Source organism: Lithobates pipiens, unplaced genomic scaffold, assembly GCF_037356315.1.
Source record: "Lithobates pipiens isolate NorthernLeopardFrog02 unplaced genomic scaffold, aLitPip1_a1.2 Scaffold_13, whole genome shotgun sequence".
NCBI lineage: Eukaryota > Metazoa > Chordata > Amphibia > Anura > Ranidae > Lithobates > Lithobates pipiens.
The window spans coordinates 411639771-411657936 of NW_027507718.1; the positions used below are offsets into that span (position 1 = coordinate 411639771).

The 18166-nt window shown below is 45.4% G+C and overlaps 1 protein-coding gene across 3 annotated transcripts in view; it reads left to right on the forward strand.

Annotated features, from left to right (window-relative positions):
* The window catches only part of TEC (tec protein tyrosine kinase), a 142246-nt gene that overhangs the window by 111916 nt on the left and 12164 nt on the right, over nucleotides 1–18166 (forward strand). For all 3 annotated transcript variants that reach the window (XM_077477526.1, XM_077477525.1, XM_077477527.1), the window contains 2 exons: nucleotides 3141–3357; nucleotides 10587–10651. In XM_077477526.1, coding sequence (XP_077333652.1) covers nucleotides 3141–3357; nucleotides 10587–10651 — 282 coding nt within the window. The remainder of the gene's footprint in view (nucleotides 1–3140; nucleotides 3358–10586; nucleotides 10652–18166) is intronic.

The window sequence follows — 18166 nt, forward strand, 5'->3', positions numbered from 1 at the left end:
CACCTATCGGTGCTCATCAATGTTGCCTATCAGTGCCACCTATCAGTGCTACTGTTCAGTGCCCATCAGTGCCACCTATCAGTGCTCATCAGTGCCACCTATCAATGTCTATCAGTGCCCATCAATGCTTCCTATCAGTGGCGCCTATCATTGCTCATCGGTGCTGCATTTCAGGGCCGCCTATCAGTAGCCAATAATTCTGCCTATGAGTGCTCATCAATGCAGCCTATCAGCATCCATCAGTGCCCCCTTTCAGTGCTCATCAATGCCGCCTGTCAGTGCCACCTATCAGTGCTCATCAGTGCCACCTATCCACGTCTATCAGTGCCCATCAGTGCCGCCTATCAGTGCTCAATACCACCTATCAGTGCTCATCAATGCTGCCTATTAGTGCCCATCAGTGCTCATCAATGACACCTATCAGCATCTATCAGTGCCCATCAGTGCTGCCTATCAGTGCTCAATGCCCATCAGTGCCACCTATCAGTGATCATCAGTGCTTCCTGTCAGTGCTCATCAATACTGCCTATCAGTGTCTATTAGTGCTTTCAAGTGTACATTTTAAATGTTTTTACGAGGGGTTCAAGTCAAACCGGGACTTTTGAGTTTACAGTGCCTTGCAAAAGTATTCACCCCCTTGGCATTTTTCGTGTTTTGTTCCCTCACAACTTGGAATTAACATGGATTGTTTAAGGATTTGCATCAATTTACAGAACATGCCCACAACTTTGAAGATTTATTTTTTTGATTGTGAAGTAAACAACAAATAACAGACAAAATAACAGAAATAGTCAATATGCATAACTATTCACTCCCCTAAAGTAAATACTTTATAGAGCCACCTTTTGTAGCTATCACAGCTCCAAGTTGCTTTGGATAAGTCTCTATGATCTTGCCACATATTACCACTGGGATTTTTGCCCATTCCTCCTTGCAAAACTGCTCCAGCTCCTTCAAGTTGGATGGTTTGCACTTGTGAACAGCAATCTTTAAATCTGACCACAGATTTTCTATTGTATTGAGGTCTGGGCTTTGACTAGGCCATTCCAACACATTTACATGTTTGCCCTTAAACCACTCAAGTGTTGCTTTAGCAGTGTGTTTGGGGTCATTGTCCTGCTGAAAGGTGAACGTCCGTCCTAGCCTCAAATCACACACAGAGTGGTACAGGTTTTGCTCAAAAATATCCCTGTATTTAGCACCATCCATCTTTCCCTCAACTCTGACCAGTTTCCCAGTCCCAACTGCTGAAAAACATCCACACAGCACGATGCTGCCACCACCATGTTTCAGTGAGGGGATGGTGTTCTTTGGGTGATGTGTTGGGTTTGCGCCAGATATAGCGTTTTTTTTTTTTTATGGCCAAAAATTTTAATTTTAGTGTCATCAGACCAGAGCACCTGCAGCTCCTCCAGGGTTACCTTAGGTCTCTTTGCTGCCTCTCTGATTAATGCCCTCCTTGCCAGTCCATGAGTTTAATTTTACTTCACCAACTTAGACTATTGTGTTCTGATCCATCACATATAATTCAGATTAAAAACACATTGAACTAAAGGCTATAATGTAACAATTATAGATTAAATGCCGGGGGGGGGGGATACTTTTGCAAGGCACTGTATATATAATATATAATAAAATAACAAATTTCAAGGAGTGGAAACTGCATTTATTTTTCAACATACTTCCCTGCTACATTTATACACTTATCCCAGCGTTTAACTAATGCCCGAAAAGCTTTGGCATATAACAATTTGTCAGTACACCTGAACCGTTCTAGGGTAGCCTGGTTCACCTCAACATTATAAAGATTCAGAAAGATTTTTCATAACAGGTTATGCATTGATTATCCAGGATCAGGCATTCCACATCCTTAAAGCCCGCTGTCTGCTGAAAACGGGTCACAGGAGTGCAGAACCAACAGCTCTCCTGTGATCCACAGGAGAAGTACATCCAAACGAACTTTAAAAATAATCAATGTTGATTGGGGGAGTGAAGTTCTACTTTAAATATTTAGCTATGTGTGTTGTAATAAAGGGGTAAACTTTATGACTTCCAGGTTCTTATGTTTACCCTTTAAGATATGTGGATGTGGTACAATAATTAAAAACAACTTAAAAGTATAATAAGTGGAATTTACTTAGCTTGGTTTAAATTTGTATTATACTGAAAGTGATAAAATAGATAAAATACAGCATCATTCAAGTTCAGGGGAGCCCGCGATTTCATTTGAATTTTCTGGAAGTGATGGTCCGTTTCCAAACGTTCTGTCCTCAGATCTGGCCCTGAATGAACTGACTCATATTTGGTCTTCCAGCCATACAGTATATTGACTCAGAAACAAGTTAAAATCTGTTTTTACTAAACAGAAAGGATTGTGGTGAGGTGAGAGGGTCACTAACAGAACTAGCCATAAATATATAAAGATATACACCTATACAGTGGTTACCTATAAACTACCATAATTATTAACATAAAATACTATTACTAAGTTTATTGTAAACCATTAACTAATAAAAACCTATATTACATTACATGTGTCTGTATATACATAGTATGAAACAGCATCATAACTTTTTGTACTTGTACCTCCTAAATTATAATGAACCTAATGCTGTTTATTTAAAGCCAATAGTTTGTCTAAGCCCTTGTACACATGGTCGGAGATTCCGACGGAATGTGTCCTATCGGACCGTTTTGTCGGATATTCCGACTGTGTGTGGTCTGCATCAGACTGTTTCCGTCAGAACATCCAACGGACCAAGTTTTCCAACTTGCCGGTAAAAGTTTCCGACAAAATGCTCCTATCGGACATACTCCGATCATGTGTAGGCTACTCCGACGGACAAAGTGCCACACATGCTCAGATCAAATTCCTAGACAAAAGCTATTGGCTACTAGCCTGAACGTAGTCCCGTCGTAAAGAAATAACGTCATTACGTTATGTACAATCGGATTTTCCGACAACTTAGTCCGACTGTGTGTATGCAACATCACTTCCGGACCTCTTCCGGAATGAATCCGTCGAAATTACTCCGACGGATTTGGTAGTCGGAATCTCCGACCGTGTGTACAAGCGCGAAGAGTACATCAAAAACATGCTGGAGGATACAATGTCATTATTATGTTATTTTTCTACTTAGGAAACTGACTCATCCCAAACTAGTACAGTTATATGGGGTCTGTACTGAAAAGAGGCCAATCTACATAGTGACCGAATTCATGGAACACGGCTGTCTACTGAACTACCTCCGCCAAAGACAAGGACAGTTCAATACTGACATTCTGCTCAGCATGTGCCAAGACGTGTCTGAAGGGATGAACTACCTGGAACAGAACAATTTCTTACATCGAGACCTGGTAATACATTGATAGACTGAGTGTATTTAAGCTATACATGAAAAGAAAGTAATTCTATTTTTTCTGGATCTTATTTTATCAGTGTTCATAATAATAGCTTTTCATAAATGGAAACTCCACGTTAGGTGGAAGGTATGAAGATGACTCTCCTTATTATAAGTCACACATTAGATGTCTTCTGGGCAATCTATCTATTTAATTGTGTAAAAGAAGACAATAGGGGATGCCAATGCTGCACTTAGTTTTCTTGTTTTTTGCAGACATAGTTTGGAGATCCCGGCCTTAGAGAAATTACTTTTATCTCACGGTGGAGCTGCCACTAGTGCAATTGGACTATCGCAAATTTATGGGCTCCTATTGTGGACATTTTTGTGGTGTTTTATGATATCTATGGTCTGTTTATTTTTGGAGCACCTGCTTAAAGCGGTTGTATAGTCTATTTTTAAACTTGTATCTACAGGTAAGCCTATAATAAGCCTTACCTGTAGGTAAAAAAAATATACATGTATACATTGCCAGGGAATATCTCCTAAACCATACAGGTTTAGGAGATATTCCCCGGCAATAAGCCGCTGACTGCAGCGGTGCATGCGCACAGGGGATTCTCGGCAGATGCCGGACCTTGCCAGAAAGAAGTCTCCCACGCGCATGCGCAGGAGTGACGTCATCGCAGCTTCAGCCGCTCACAGTGCTGGAGCCGCGACACCCGGAAGACACGCTGAGGCAACATGTCATCTCCCTTGGCATGGACCAGGTGAGTTACCGACGCCTCGTTCTAGGGTAAGTATTTCATAATGAGCTAGTATGCAGTGCATACTAGCTCATTATGCCTTTTCCCTTACAGGTGTCAAAAAAAAAAGTCAGTGGGTTTACTCCCACTTTAAGACTTAATTTTTGTTGCACCATTTGTTCTGTCTTCATTTTTGTATCTATATAATTGGGGTAAATAAATAATGTTCCCATACAAGTCTAGCAATACTTTTAACAACATAGGGTTAACACAGCCTTTTTCCTTAAAGAGAATGGCAGAATAATTATCAGAGGGTCTCATATCAGTAAGCAGTACATCCTTTCTTTGCCAAACTGTGTCTGTATTTGGTCTGTGCTTCTCTAGACAATGTAAATGGTGACTTCTTGTCAACAACTATGTTACAGAATTATGAAACGGATGACTGCATGTTGATGAAACTTTTTGTTTTCTCATCAAATTTATTTAGAGCAAATATAGTACATTTAACAAATAATCAATAAATGAATTACCCAAAATACATGAAATCAAGGTAACCACAATACCCCATCCAAGCAAATGAAACACTAGGAATGTATCTCTCTATGTGGCCCCCTTAGTGTCAAAAATGTTGCGATCTGTTGTAAAATGTAACTTATTCATGGTAACATTCTCACAACCTAGTTTCTAAGCCAGTGGTCTCCAAACTGTGGCCCTTTGCTTGCTTTTATTTGACCCTTGGGGCACCTTTCTGCTAACTGATACAAGACTATTCTTCCCTCTGACATTAATAAGGGGCACTATTTGTCCCAATGATGGGGCATTATTCCTCAAACTGATACCCAAAATGGGTAGTTATTCCTCCCACTAACACCTAGAATAGGTTCACGATTTCTCCTGTTGACACCAACAATGGGTCACTATTCCTCCCACTAATACCAATGATGGGGCACTATTCCTCCCACTGATACCAGATTTTGGAGCGATCATACAATAATCATTAGTACAGAGTTTTCAAGAGCTGATCAGGACAGTTAATCTGATGTAATTGGATCAGACATGCACAAAAAATGTTTTTGTACGATGCCAGATCATGCGATTTTCATTTAATCAATACAGCTGTCGTTCGAAAATGCAATACAAATGCATTACAACACATGACATCACTTCCGAATTTTTATTCTGTCGTACGTGAATTTTAATGACTTTAGTAAACTCGTTCAGATTTGATCTGAGATTACCATACAAAAAAAAACAGACAAACCATTCGTTCGATAATTTCATTGTGTTTACCAGGCATAAAACTCTGTTGATAAAGTAGAGTTCTCTAAGAATTGTTCCCACAAGTGTTTTACTGCCTTTCTTATAACGATTCTTCATTAATGGTCTTTAACTTATTGATGATTCGAAGTATTTATTAAGTCATACACAACTTTAAGGCTACTTTCACACTGAGGCGCTTTGCAGGCACTATAGTGCTAAAAATAGCGCCTGCAAAGTGCCCTGAAAGAGCCGCTCAATTCACTCCAATGTGAAAGCCAGAAGGCTTTTACACTGGAGTGGTGCGCTTGCAGGACAGTAAAAAAGTCCTGCAAGCTGCATCTTTGCAGCACTATAGGAGCGGTGTATTCACCCAAAGCGCCCCTTCCCATTGAAAACAATGGGGCAGCGCCACAAACCCGCCGGCAAAGCACAGATGCGGCGGCGCTTTGCGGGCGGTTTTAACCCCCGCTAGTGGCAGAAAAAGGGTTAAAACCGCAAGTGGCGCTAAATATAGCACCGCTTTACCACCGTTGCACACCCACCTCAGTGTGAAAGTAGCCTTGAAGCAAGTTTTTCACACTTTCCTCTTTAGGCCCCTTTCACACTGAGGTGCTTCTAAACTGCCAGTAAAACACTGAGCACTTTTGAAGAGCTTTTCAGGTGCATTTGAAGAGCTTTCCATTCATTTCAATGGAGAGGGACATTTTTGTTCACTGCCCTGCCAGTGCACTGCCCCAGTGTGAAAGCATTGATTGATCTTAATGGAAATAGGTTTTCGTGAGCTTTTCCGGTGCTTTTTTTTTTTTTGCGTGAAAGTGCCTGAAAAGCTCCTCAGTGTGAAAGGGGTCTTAGTTGAAGGATTTTCCAAGATAGGATTTTGTTTTGTTCTGGCTATTTTTACACTCTACACTAATCATATCTAAATAGTCCTGTGCCAATAAGAAAAAGAAAAACTATTATGCCGCGTACACACGAGCGGACTTTTCAACATCCAAAGTCCGAAGGACTGAGTCCGTCAGACTATCCGATCGTGTGTGGGCTGCAACGGACTTTTGATTCACCAAAGTCTGACGGACTTTAGAATATGGAACATGCTTCAAATTTTCCCGAAGGAACTCCGCCGGACCCGGTCCCCTTCGAAAATTCCGCTCGTGTGTATGCTACTCCGACGGACTAAAACCGACGCTAGGGCAGCTATTGGCTACTGGCTATGAACTTCCTTATTCGAGTCGGGTCGTACGTCATCACGTTCGAATCCGTCGGAGTTTAGTGTGATTGTGTGTGGCCAAGTCCGTTCGGCCGAAAAGTCTGTCAGAACTCCGTCGGAATTCCAGCAGAACTCCGACGGAACTCCTTTGGAAGTCTGTCGGACTTAAGTCCGCTCGTGTGTACGGGGAATTAGAAACACTGAGGTTTTCTCTGAGCATCTTAAATGGAATAAGACATCCTTGCCATTGAAAAATGTAACTCTTGCGTATTAACACCAATTTTCCCATCTATGAAAAACTTTAAAAAATTAATCCTGATAAAAACCTTGGCACTCCTCTAATTAGCAGTATGTATTCCTGAACTTACAATATAAATGTGTCCAAAACAACTTCCAAGCTTTTGGAGTGTTTCCAAGAAACAGTGATCTCCAAATATTCCTGGAAATTCCTTTTTCTTTGCATGTAATAAAAATATCAAAGAAACAATCTCAGCTAACTAGTGCTCCAACTCAACATAACCGATTAAAGTATCATTGTGCAAGTCAGGGAAAAGCAGTTCTTATCAAGATGGCCATATTATAGGATGTGATATTCAGGAGTCCCATCCCAGTTTAATGCAAATTCATTTATTTAACTTTCTTCCCTCATTCCCCTTATTCAATTGCAGCAAATCCTCCACATGAATCAGGAGGGGGAAAGATTGAATCATATAAATCAGTGTTTGCAAGACATTAGAATTGACCAAATTCACAGAGACCCTTTCTTTTAAAAGTTTCAGCACCGAGTCTATGACAGAAGGATAGTTAGTGATACTAAACACGCAATGTTTAATTTACATTGTCCCTTCTATTTCTGTATGTGGATGATGGCACTGTAATTAACCACTTAATTGCGACAAACTTTTACCCTTAAAAATCTCCATAGGAAATGTTTAAAACATTTTACAGGTTGCATATTTTGAGATACAGAGAAGGTCTGGGGCTAAAATTATTGCTCTTACTCTAATGATTGCGGTGATACCTCACATGTGTGGTCTGAACACTGTTTTCATATGCGGGTGCTACTCACGAATGCTTTCGCTTCTGCGCGCGAGCTCGACGGGACAGGGCGCATTAAAAAATAAAAAATTCTTATTTATTTAACTTTTTATTTTTTAGTCTTATACTGTTCTTTAAAAAACAAAATTGCGTCACTTTTATTTCTATTTCAAGGAATGTAAACATCCCTTGTAATAGAAAAAAAGCATGATAGGACCTTTTAAATATGTGATCTGGGGTCAAAAAGACCTCAGATCTCATATTTACACTAAAATGCAATAAAAAAAAAAAAAAGTACAATTTTATTTGAGAAAGAAAAATGTCCCTTTAAGAGCTATGGGCGGAAGTGACGTTTTGACGTCGCTTCTGCCCTGTAGTGGTATGAAGCTGGGTGGGGGCCATCTTCCCCTCATTCAGCTCCATGCCAAGCAGGGGAGAGGAAATGATCGCCTCCACCGCTTTAGTGCACCAGAGCGCGGCGGGTGGGGGGGGCTCTCCCTCCATTGATAATAGGGATCTTGCAGTGAATCCGCCGCAGAGACCACTTTTATCTGTAACCGAACTGCTCACTGAAGAAGAGGATACCGGGGTTATGGCGGATAGCTACTGCCATAACAACGATATTCCTCTTCAAAATGCCGATGTGTAACGATGTGAGCTGGTACGAAAGGGGTTAATAGTAGTAGTGGTTATTTAATAATAAAAAAACATGTAAGTATCTTTTCCTAATTGATATACAGCTGTCAAATGACCCAGATCTTTCCTAGCCTGTCTGTAGGGAAATATAAACAGGAGCTTCTAGTCTGCTGCTGGTCATATGTTCAAAATACAAAAAGAAAAACGCCTTTGGAATACAGAGTAAAAATACATAATATCAATAAACTGTTTTAAATTATCATACAGATATATATTTGAAATCAAATCATTATTATTTTGTTGAAATAACATGTGGGCAGATTTCTGCCAGTCACAGGCTGTGTCACGTCCCTCCAGCCTCCTCTTAGAATAAGAGGGCGGTAAAGCCACCATCAATCCACATGCAATATACCAACCCCCATGACATGTTCTTTATCCCGTCAGCATCTCAACTTGCTTATTCCTTGAAGCTGAAATGGGAGGTGGATACGAGTAAAATGGATGATGAGGATTGGGGTTGAGGTGCTGGAGACGAGTAAACTGGTATCTCCCAAAATGTACTTCATAGGGCAAATCTCATACCAGAACCAAGGACTAAATTCTGTCCATCTTGGAGCCCCATGTGTCCCAAATATTTGACTACCATTGGCACCTTTGGGCCTTTCATCTGGCATTGTCCTCCTATCCGAGGAATTTGGTAACAAGTGGTACACACTTAGATTTGTACATGAAACTTTATTCACTGCTAGGAAATGAATAGCTCGAGTATGGATACAGGCCACAACCCCTACACTTGAGTCCTGGATTGCCGAGATAAACATCACTTTGCCTTAGGCCCCTTTCACATGGGACAGATCAGTAATGATCCGCCCCGTGATGATCCGCTCGCTCAGTGGGGATCGCTCCGTTGTCCCCGCTGAGCCGGCGGCGGACAGGGTGGTCCCGACACACTGTGCAGGGACCGCCCTGTCAGCTCTCTGCTCTCCTCTATGGGGATCGGATGAGCACGGACCGTCTGTCCGTGTTCATAAAATCTGCTCTGCAGATGGATAGAAAAATAGGATTTTCCTCTGTCTGCAGAATCGGACAATAGCGGGTGTCTGTGGATGTTCATCTGCAGACACCCGCTATCCCATAGGGATGCATGTATGTCCGTATTTCATCCGCAAACGGATGGATGAAATACAGACATACTGTCCGCATGTGTGAAAGGGGCCTTATAAGAAAGTAATCTATACCAATAGGGGATGCCCGGGCAAATATAATAAAGTTTGGGATAGATGGTTACAGTCACCACTGACTTGTACTTCAGAATGAGAATCTTGATATGGACTTCATATCTCTTGGATAATAATACATCTATAATGAGGGTCGTATTTACAGTGTTTGTCCATATACTGTATGTGTCTTGCTATTACCAGGGCGATCTCTTATAGCCTTTTGTTTTGTTTGGATGTGCATTTACCTCTTGGCTGAGGGCACTAGATGTATACCCCGATTCAATAAAGCTTGTTTACTGATTAAAACATATCCCACCTCCATTGTGTTTATTTGGTTAGTGGGCATGGAGGTGGAGGGAGGGAGTGGGCTTTCATTTACCACTGTGAGTACGCTTACATGTGTGACTCTATAGTCACATGGGCTTCTCAGATGTGATAGGGAGGAAATGCTCAGCATAGAAACTCACAAAAAATTGAGCATGTGTAAAGCTGCCAACGCTGCACTACAAAATTCCCAACTGCATTGGGGACATGAACAGAAGGGGGAGATAGAGAGCAGCAGGATCAACATGTTTGTTTGCAGAATACAGAAAGCAAATTTCATAGTGACTGAGTATGAACAGCATCTAATACACCATTTATTGATAGTTTTTTTATGATGTGGGTTTAGTGACACTTTAAGGTAATATATCTTATCACAGTTATTAGCATGCTGACAGAACTAGAGTCTTGTCTCTCGGCAGTCCCTGCCAGTAAGATGCCTTATGGTGAACACATGCGCATGCTCCAGCCACAGCATTTTGCAGAGGTAAAATCTGCAACAGAGACACAGATAGAAATAAAAATCGGATGGATTCTAGCCTTCCTCTATTCATTTTATTTCTGCATGTGTTGCTGGTGCCCTCACTTTCTGTTGTGGTGACAACAATTTTAGCAGAGAGGGAGTGAGAAAAATCTCTCTAACAGAATCCTCCCACTCTATCCAAATCAAAAATAATAAAACATTTTGGCTGGATATACAATTGAAGCTTTAATTTTTTAAGCAATTATTGGTTCTTTTGTGCTTGTTTGTTATGAATAATGTTTTTTGTATACTTAAAGGAGTATATGTTGATGAATTGATGTGTTGTCCTTGCAGGCTGCCAGAAACTGTTTGGTGAATGATCTTGGTGTAGTAAAAGTGTCTGATTTTGGAATGACAAGGTAAGCACTTGTAAACACGTTGCAACATGTGTTAGAAGACATAATGTGGAAGTTGATGATGTGCAGATTGCAGTTTCCTGTTCAGAGTAGTCAGAGAGCAGCAATGTGTTGCTGTGGGATAAAGCGCTTTGTTTTGCCTCATTTTTCAAAGTAGCCTTATTGCTTTATAGTGGCTTTAAACTGTCAGTTTAATAAAATTTCTCTAAGGTACATTCAAAAACACCAGAGCTCCAAAATTATATTAAGTGTTACCAGTAATAACCCACAAACCCCTCTCTAACAAAGTTAGCATGGTTAGCATAGAAAAGCTTAGAAAAAGATCATCTAGTAATACGTTGTAGAGTTTCTCCCAGCCAAAATGTTGTGCTGACCCATTGTGCTTGGGTAATCCCTTGTGTTGCATTTTGGGGTGCACTTAATGGAGATTTTGGTGCCGAAACCGATACCAAAAATAAAGGATGCACTAGGCCGAAAACCGATACTGAAAATGACAGTTTTTAAAAAATATTTATCTTATTTTTATATATAATTGTATTATATTCAACTTTTAATTAATATCATCAATTTAAATTAATATGAATTTATTGTTTGCCATTATTGGCACCTTTAGTGCAAAAAAGGTCAAGAAAAATGCAGTCTGCAGTCTCTAACCATCTCTTGTATCATGTCCTCAGTCTCCAACCATCTCTTGTATCATGTCCTCAGTCTCTAACCATCTCTTGTATCATGTGCTCAGTCTCCAACCATTTCCTGTATCATGTCTGCAGTCTCTAACCATCTCTTGTATCATGTGCTCAGTCTCTAACCATCTCTTGTATAATTTCATCAGTCTCCAACCATCTCTTGTATCATGTCCTCAGTCTCTAACCATCTCTTGTATCATGTGCTCAGTCTCCAACCATTTCCTGTATCATGTCCTCAGTCTCTAACCATCTCTTGTATCATGTGCTCAGTCTCCAACCATTTCCTGTATCATGTCCTCAGTCTCTAACCATCTCTTGGATCATGTCTGCAATCTCTTACTTAAATTTAAACACACTGCTAAAAGTATTAGCAAAATTCACATTCGATGCACCTCTAGCAGACATGATACAGGAGATGGTCAGAGACTGCAGACATGATACAAGAGATGAATGCAGCCTGCTTGTTCCCATCAGCCTCACCAGTGGCCATCATTTGCAGACTGCCTGTGCCCAGCAGCCTCACCAGTGCCCGTAATATGCAGCCTATCAGTGCCCAGAAGCCTCACAAGTGCCCATCATATGCAGCCTCACCAGGGCATGTCACATGCAGCCTACCAGTGTCCAGCAGCCTCACCAGTGCCTGTCATATGCAGCCTGCCTGTACCCAGCAGCCTCACCAGTGTCCATCATATGGAGCATACCTGTGCCCAGCAGTTTCACCAGTGTCCATCAAATGCAGCATGCCTATGCCCAGCAGCCTCACCAGCTTCCATTATATGCAGCATACCTGTGTCCAGCAGCCTCACCAGTGTCCATCATATGCAGCATGCCTGTGCCCAGCAGCCTCAACAATGTCCATTATATGCAGCATGCCTGTGCCCAGCAGCCTCACCAATGTCCATTATATGCAGCATGCCTGTGCCAAGCAGCCTTACCAGTGTCCATCATATGCAGCATATCTGTGCCCAGAAGCCTCACCAGTGTCCATCATATGCAGCATGCCTGTACCCTGCACCCAGGGATGACTCCGCCCCCTTTCGGTATCAGCTGGTTTTTGCATTATCGGCCGAATTAAAAAATACCGATTCGGACGATAATTTTCGGCGGCTGAAATTTCGGTGCACCTCTAGTTGCATTAAATGTTTGATTGTAAAACAAAGAATGTATTTATATAGTAAAAAAGATATAAAGCGCCAACTGATAATTTTGGAAACCTTAAAGGATACATCCACCTTTAAAAATATATATAATAAATCCACATCTTTTTGTTAAAAAAAAATTTGCATTTATTTTATTTATTTTTTGTTAGGAGCCTGTAAAGCATTGCACATGTGATTAACAGATCATGAGTGCAATCTCAGGCTCCTGCAGGCGGAGAGGATCCCCGGCCCACTGACCCAGCAGAGACTTGGGGGGGTTGGGGGATGCTTAGTTAGTAACATGTTACATGTTATGTGCAGGGCCGGTGCTACCACTAGGCGAATTAGGCAATCGCCTAGGGCGCACTACTGCCTAGGGCGCCTGGCTGCTGGTTTCTCTAATCCCTGTCTCCCACCAGTCTCCGTGTTATGTAAGTGTTCGGTGGAGGTGCGGTGCTGTATAATGCAGGGGATGCCGCCCGGCGCCCCTGCAGAATGTTACATGTGCTTAGTTAGGCGCTCCGTCCACCTGTAGTATTATTAGAGGCACAGCACAGCACTGGGGGACGTGTCCTGAGTCTGCCGACAGAATGAAAACAAACACATCCCCTGCTGCTGCGCGCCACTATGAATATACCAGTGACATGTGTCTCTGGTCTCTTTCAGTACTGCCAGCTCTGCCTATACATGATTCAGTCACTGAATTTCAGTGACTGAGATTTGTATCCGTCTAATCATGTGACCCCTGACCCCTGTGTCACTTGCAGAGGCCAGCTCTCCTCCCGGTGTTCTATCACCTCTCCTGTACAGCGGAAGGTGTCACTCACATGCAGACATGCTACAGCCGATCGGAGTAGTCAGTGCCTGGTGAGTGGTAATATCTGGAGGCATGGAGGCGAGGTTTGTGGCTGGACAGAGTGATCGGGTGCAGTCTGAGAGCAGAACCCCAGTAAGTGAACTTCAACTACACTTGTATTACTATATAGTGTGTATGTATGGATCTGTCCTCAGACTCCTCACATGTGTGATGTCATGATTGTCCAGCACATGCCTGAATGTAAGACTCCCTCTCATCTCCCCACACTCCTCACCCCCCTTCTCCCCCTCCTCTCCTCATCCTTTCCCCCCTCTCCACCACTCCCCCCTCTCCCCTCCCCTCACACTCCTCACCCCTCTCCCCCTCCTCCTCTCCTAACACCCCTTCTCCCCTCCTCTTCTCATCCTTTCCCCCTCTCCACACACCTCCCCCCTCTCCTCCTCCCTCACACTCCTCACCCCTCTCCTCCTCTCCTAACACCCCTTCTCCCCCTCCTCTCCTCATCCTTTCCCCCCTCTCCTCCTCCCTCACACTCCTCACCCCTCTCCTCCTCTCCTAACACCCTTCTCCCCCTCCTCTCCTCATCCTTTCCTCCCTCTCCACACACATCCCCCCCTCTCCTCCTCCCTCACACTCCTCACCCCTCTCCTCCTCTCTAACACCCCTTCTCCCCCTCCTCTCCTCATCCTTTCTCCCTCTCCACACACCCCCTCCCTCTCCTCCTCCCTCACACTCCTCACCCCTCTCCCCCTCCTCCTCTCCTAACACCCCATCTCCCCTCCTCTTCTCATCCTTTCCCCCCTCTCCACACACCTCCCCCCTCTCCTCCTCCCTCACACTCCTCACCCCTCTCCTCCTCTCCTAACACCCCTTCTCCCCCTCCTCTCCTCATCCTTTCCCCCCTCTCCTCCTCCCTCACACTCCTCACCCCTCTCCTCCTCTCCTAACACCCCTTCTCCCCCCTCCTCTCCTCATCCTTTCCTCCCTCTCCACACACATCCCCCCCTCTCCTCCTCCCTCACTCCTCATCCCTCTCCTCCTCCTCCTCTCCTAACACCCCTTCTCCCCCTCCTCTCCTCATCCTTTCCTCCCTCTCCACACACCTCCCCCCTCTCTCCTCCTCCCTCACTCCTCATCCCTCTCCGCCTCCTCCTCTCCTAACACCCCTTCTCCCCATCCTCTCCTCATCCTTTCCCCCCTCTCCACACACCTCCCCCCCTCCTCCTCCTCCACACTCCTTATCCCTCTCCTCCTCCTCCTCTCCTAACACCCCTTCTCCCCCTCCTCTCCTCATCCTTTCCCCCTCTCCACTCACCTCCCCCCTCTCCTCCTCCCCCCTTCCTCCTCCCTCACATTCCTCATCCCTCTCGTTCCTCCTCTACTAACACCCCTTCTCCCCCTCCTCCACACCCCTTCTCCCTCTCCTCTCCTCATCCTTTCCCCCCTCTCCACACACCTCCCCCCCTCTCTCCTCCCTCACACTCCTCATCCCTCTCCCCCTCCTCCTCTCCTAACACCCCTTCTCCCCATCCTCTCCTCATCCTTTCCCCCCTCTCCACACACCTCCCCCCCTCCTCCTCCCTCACACTCCTTATCCCTCTCCTCCTCTCCTAACACCCCTTCTCCCCCTCCTCTCCTCATCCTTTCCCCCTCTCCACACACCTCCCCCCTCTCCTCCTCCCTCACACTCCTCATCCCTCTCCCCCTCCTCCTCTCCTAACCCCCTCCTCTCCTTACATCTCTCCCCCCCTCCTCTCCCCCACACCCCTCATCCCTCTCCTCCTCCCCCTTTTCCTCTCCTAACACCCCTCCTCCTCCCACCCCTCTCCCTCTCCCACACCTCCTCATCCCTCTCCTCCTCCCCCACACTCCTCATCCCTCTCTCCTCCTCCTCCCCCTCCCCATCTCCTAACACCCCTCCTCCTCCCCCTCCTCCTAACACCTCTCCTGCCCCCTCTCCCTCCTCACCCACACTCCTCATCCCTCTCCTCCTCCATTACCAACCCTTCCTCCCTCTCACTCCTCCCCCCACACTCCTCATCCATCTCCTCCCTCCCTCCCATTCCTCCTCCCTTTCCTCTCCCCCACACTTCTCCCCTCTCCTCCTCCTCTCCTAACACTCCTTCTCTCCTCCTCCCCTATACTTCTCATTCCTCTCCTCCCTCTCACTCCTCCCCCTCACCTCTTCCCCACACTCCTCCCCCCCTCATCCTCTCCTCCCCCCCTCATCCTCTCCCCCCCCCTCATCCTCTCCTTCTCCCCCATCCTCTCCTAACACCCCTCATCCTCTCCTAACACCTCTCCTCTCCCCAACTCCTCCTCCCCCACACTCCTCATCCCCCTCCTACTCCTCCTCTCCTTCTCCCCCACACTCCTCCTTCCTCTCCTCCCTCTCACTCCTCCTCCCTCCCACTCCTCCTCCCTCACATCACCTCTCCCCCACACTCCTCATCCCTCTCCTGCTCCTCCCCCATCCTCTCCTCCTCCTCTCCTCCTCCTCCCCCCTCATCCTCTCCTAACACCCCTCCTCTCCCCCATACTCCTCCTCCCTCTCCTAACACCTCTCCTCCCACACACTCCTCACCCCCCTCCTCCTCCCTCCCAATCCTCTCCCCTTCCTCTCATAGCACCTCTCCTCCCCCTCCTGCTCCCCCACACTCCTCATCCCTCTCCTCCTCCCCTCTCCTCCTCTCCCCCCTCCTCTCCCCTCTCCCCCTCTCTTCCTCCTCCTCCTCTTCTCTCCCCTCCTCCTCTCCTAATACCCCTCCCCCTCACTCCTCCTCCCTCTTCTAACACCTCTCCTCCCCCACACTTCTCATCCCTCTCCTCCTCCCTCCCAATCCCCCCCTCTTCTCCTCCTCCCCTCTCCCCTTCCTCTCCTAGCACCTCTCCTCCCCCACACTTCTCATCCCTCTCCTCCTCCCTTCCAATCCCCCCCTCTTCCCTTCCTCTCCTAGCACCTCTCCTCCCCCACACTCCTCATCCCTCTCCCTCCCAATCCTCCCCCTCTCCTCCTCTCCCCTCTCCCCCTGTCTTCCCCCACTTCTCCTCCCCTCTGCCCCCTCTCTTCCTCCTCCTCCTCTTCTCTCCCCTCCTCCTCTCCTAAAACCCCTCACTCCTCCTCCCTCTGCTCTCCCCTCCTCCTCTCCTAAAACCCCTCACTCCTCCTCCCTCTGCTCTCCCCTCCTCCTCTCCTAAAACCCCTCACTCCTCCTCCCTCTGCTCTCCCCTCCTCCTCTCCTAAAACCCCTTACTCCTCCCTCTCCTCCTCTTCCCTCCTCCTCCCCCACACTCCTCATCCCTCTCCTCCTCTCCCCACTCCTCCTCCCTCTTCTCCTCCTCCCCCCTCTCTTCATCCTCCTCCGCCCTCTCCTGTTTCCTCCTCTTCCTTCCCTCCTCTTACACTCCTTCCTCCCTCTCCTCCTCTCCTTCTCCTCCTCCCCCTGTCCACCCTGCCCCTGTCCTCCTCCTCCTCCTCCTCCCTCTCCTGAGAGAGCAAGCACCAGGGTTACCCACCAGTCGTACCTACCTACAGAACAGCCATCTGCAGCCACCAGCCATAGCCACTGCAGGGCAAAGGGGTGGGGTTGGAGGTCTTGCTAAGGGGCGGCAAAATTAGGTTTCGCCTAGGGTGTCAAAAATTCTTGCACCAGCCCTGGTTATGTGGTTGTAACATGTAACATGTTACTGAAGATGAACTTATCCTTTAAAATTGATCCAAAACTATCACAGTTTTCCTTTAGGTATTAGGGATGTTTCACTTCTGTACATTTTCTCTGTATGAATATATAAGGGCAAAACCATTAATAGGTAAACTTTTTTGTTTGTTAAAAATGTTTGTGTCACATTACAAAACTAAACAACATTTAAATTAAAAACCTTTTATTTTGTAAAAAAACTTTGTATTGCTTTGTATTAGACTAAAAGGGACACTACACTGATCAGCCATAACTTTATGACCACTGACCTAGTAAATAACATAGATTATTTTGTTTTTATGGCACCTGAAAGTTGGTGGGATATATTAGGCAGAAAGTGAACATGTTGTCCCTGAAGTTGATTTGTTAAAAGCAGACAAAATGACCATCACAGTTTGTTGTGTATGCGTCTGAATAGCCACAGACCAGTCAGTCAGGGTGCCCATGCTGAACTGTGCCCACAGTCAAAAGCATCTACAATTGTTAAGTGAGCATCAGAACTGGACCACAGAGCAATGGAAGAAGGTGGCCCAGGCCGGTTCACTTTTTTTTTTACATCATGTGGATGACTGGGAGATGGCACCAGGGTGCATGTTGAAGAAGAAGGCAAGCCGGTGGAGGCAATGTGATGCTTTAGGCAATGTTCTGCTAGGGAAGCTTGGGTTCTGCTATTCAAAGTACCACCTACCTAAACATTGCTGCTGTTCAAGTACACGCCTTCATGGAAACGGTATTCCCTATTTACAGTGGCTTATTTCAGCAGGATTATGCATCCTTCCACACTGCAAAAATGGTTCAATAATGGATTGAAGAACACAATAAAGTGTTCAAGGTGTTGACTTGGCCTCCAAATTCTCCAAATTTTCGATCCAATCGAGAATCTATGGGATGTGTTGGAAAAACATGTCTGATCCATGGAGGCCCCACCTCGCAACTTACAAGACTTAGGATCTACTACTGATTGGTACCAGATACCACAGCATACCTTCAGAAGTCTAGTGGCATCCATGCCTCGACAGGTCAGGGCTGTTTTGGTGGCAAAAGGGGGAACTACTCAATATTAGGTGGATGGTCATAACATTATGGGTGACCGGTGTATCGGTAGAGCAGATTATAGAATAAATGTATACTTTTAAACTACAGTAACACTATTTTTTTTTTTAATTGTTACATTATTG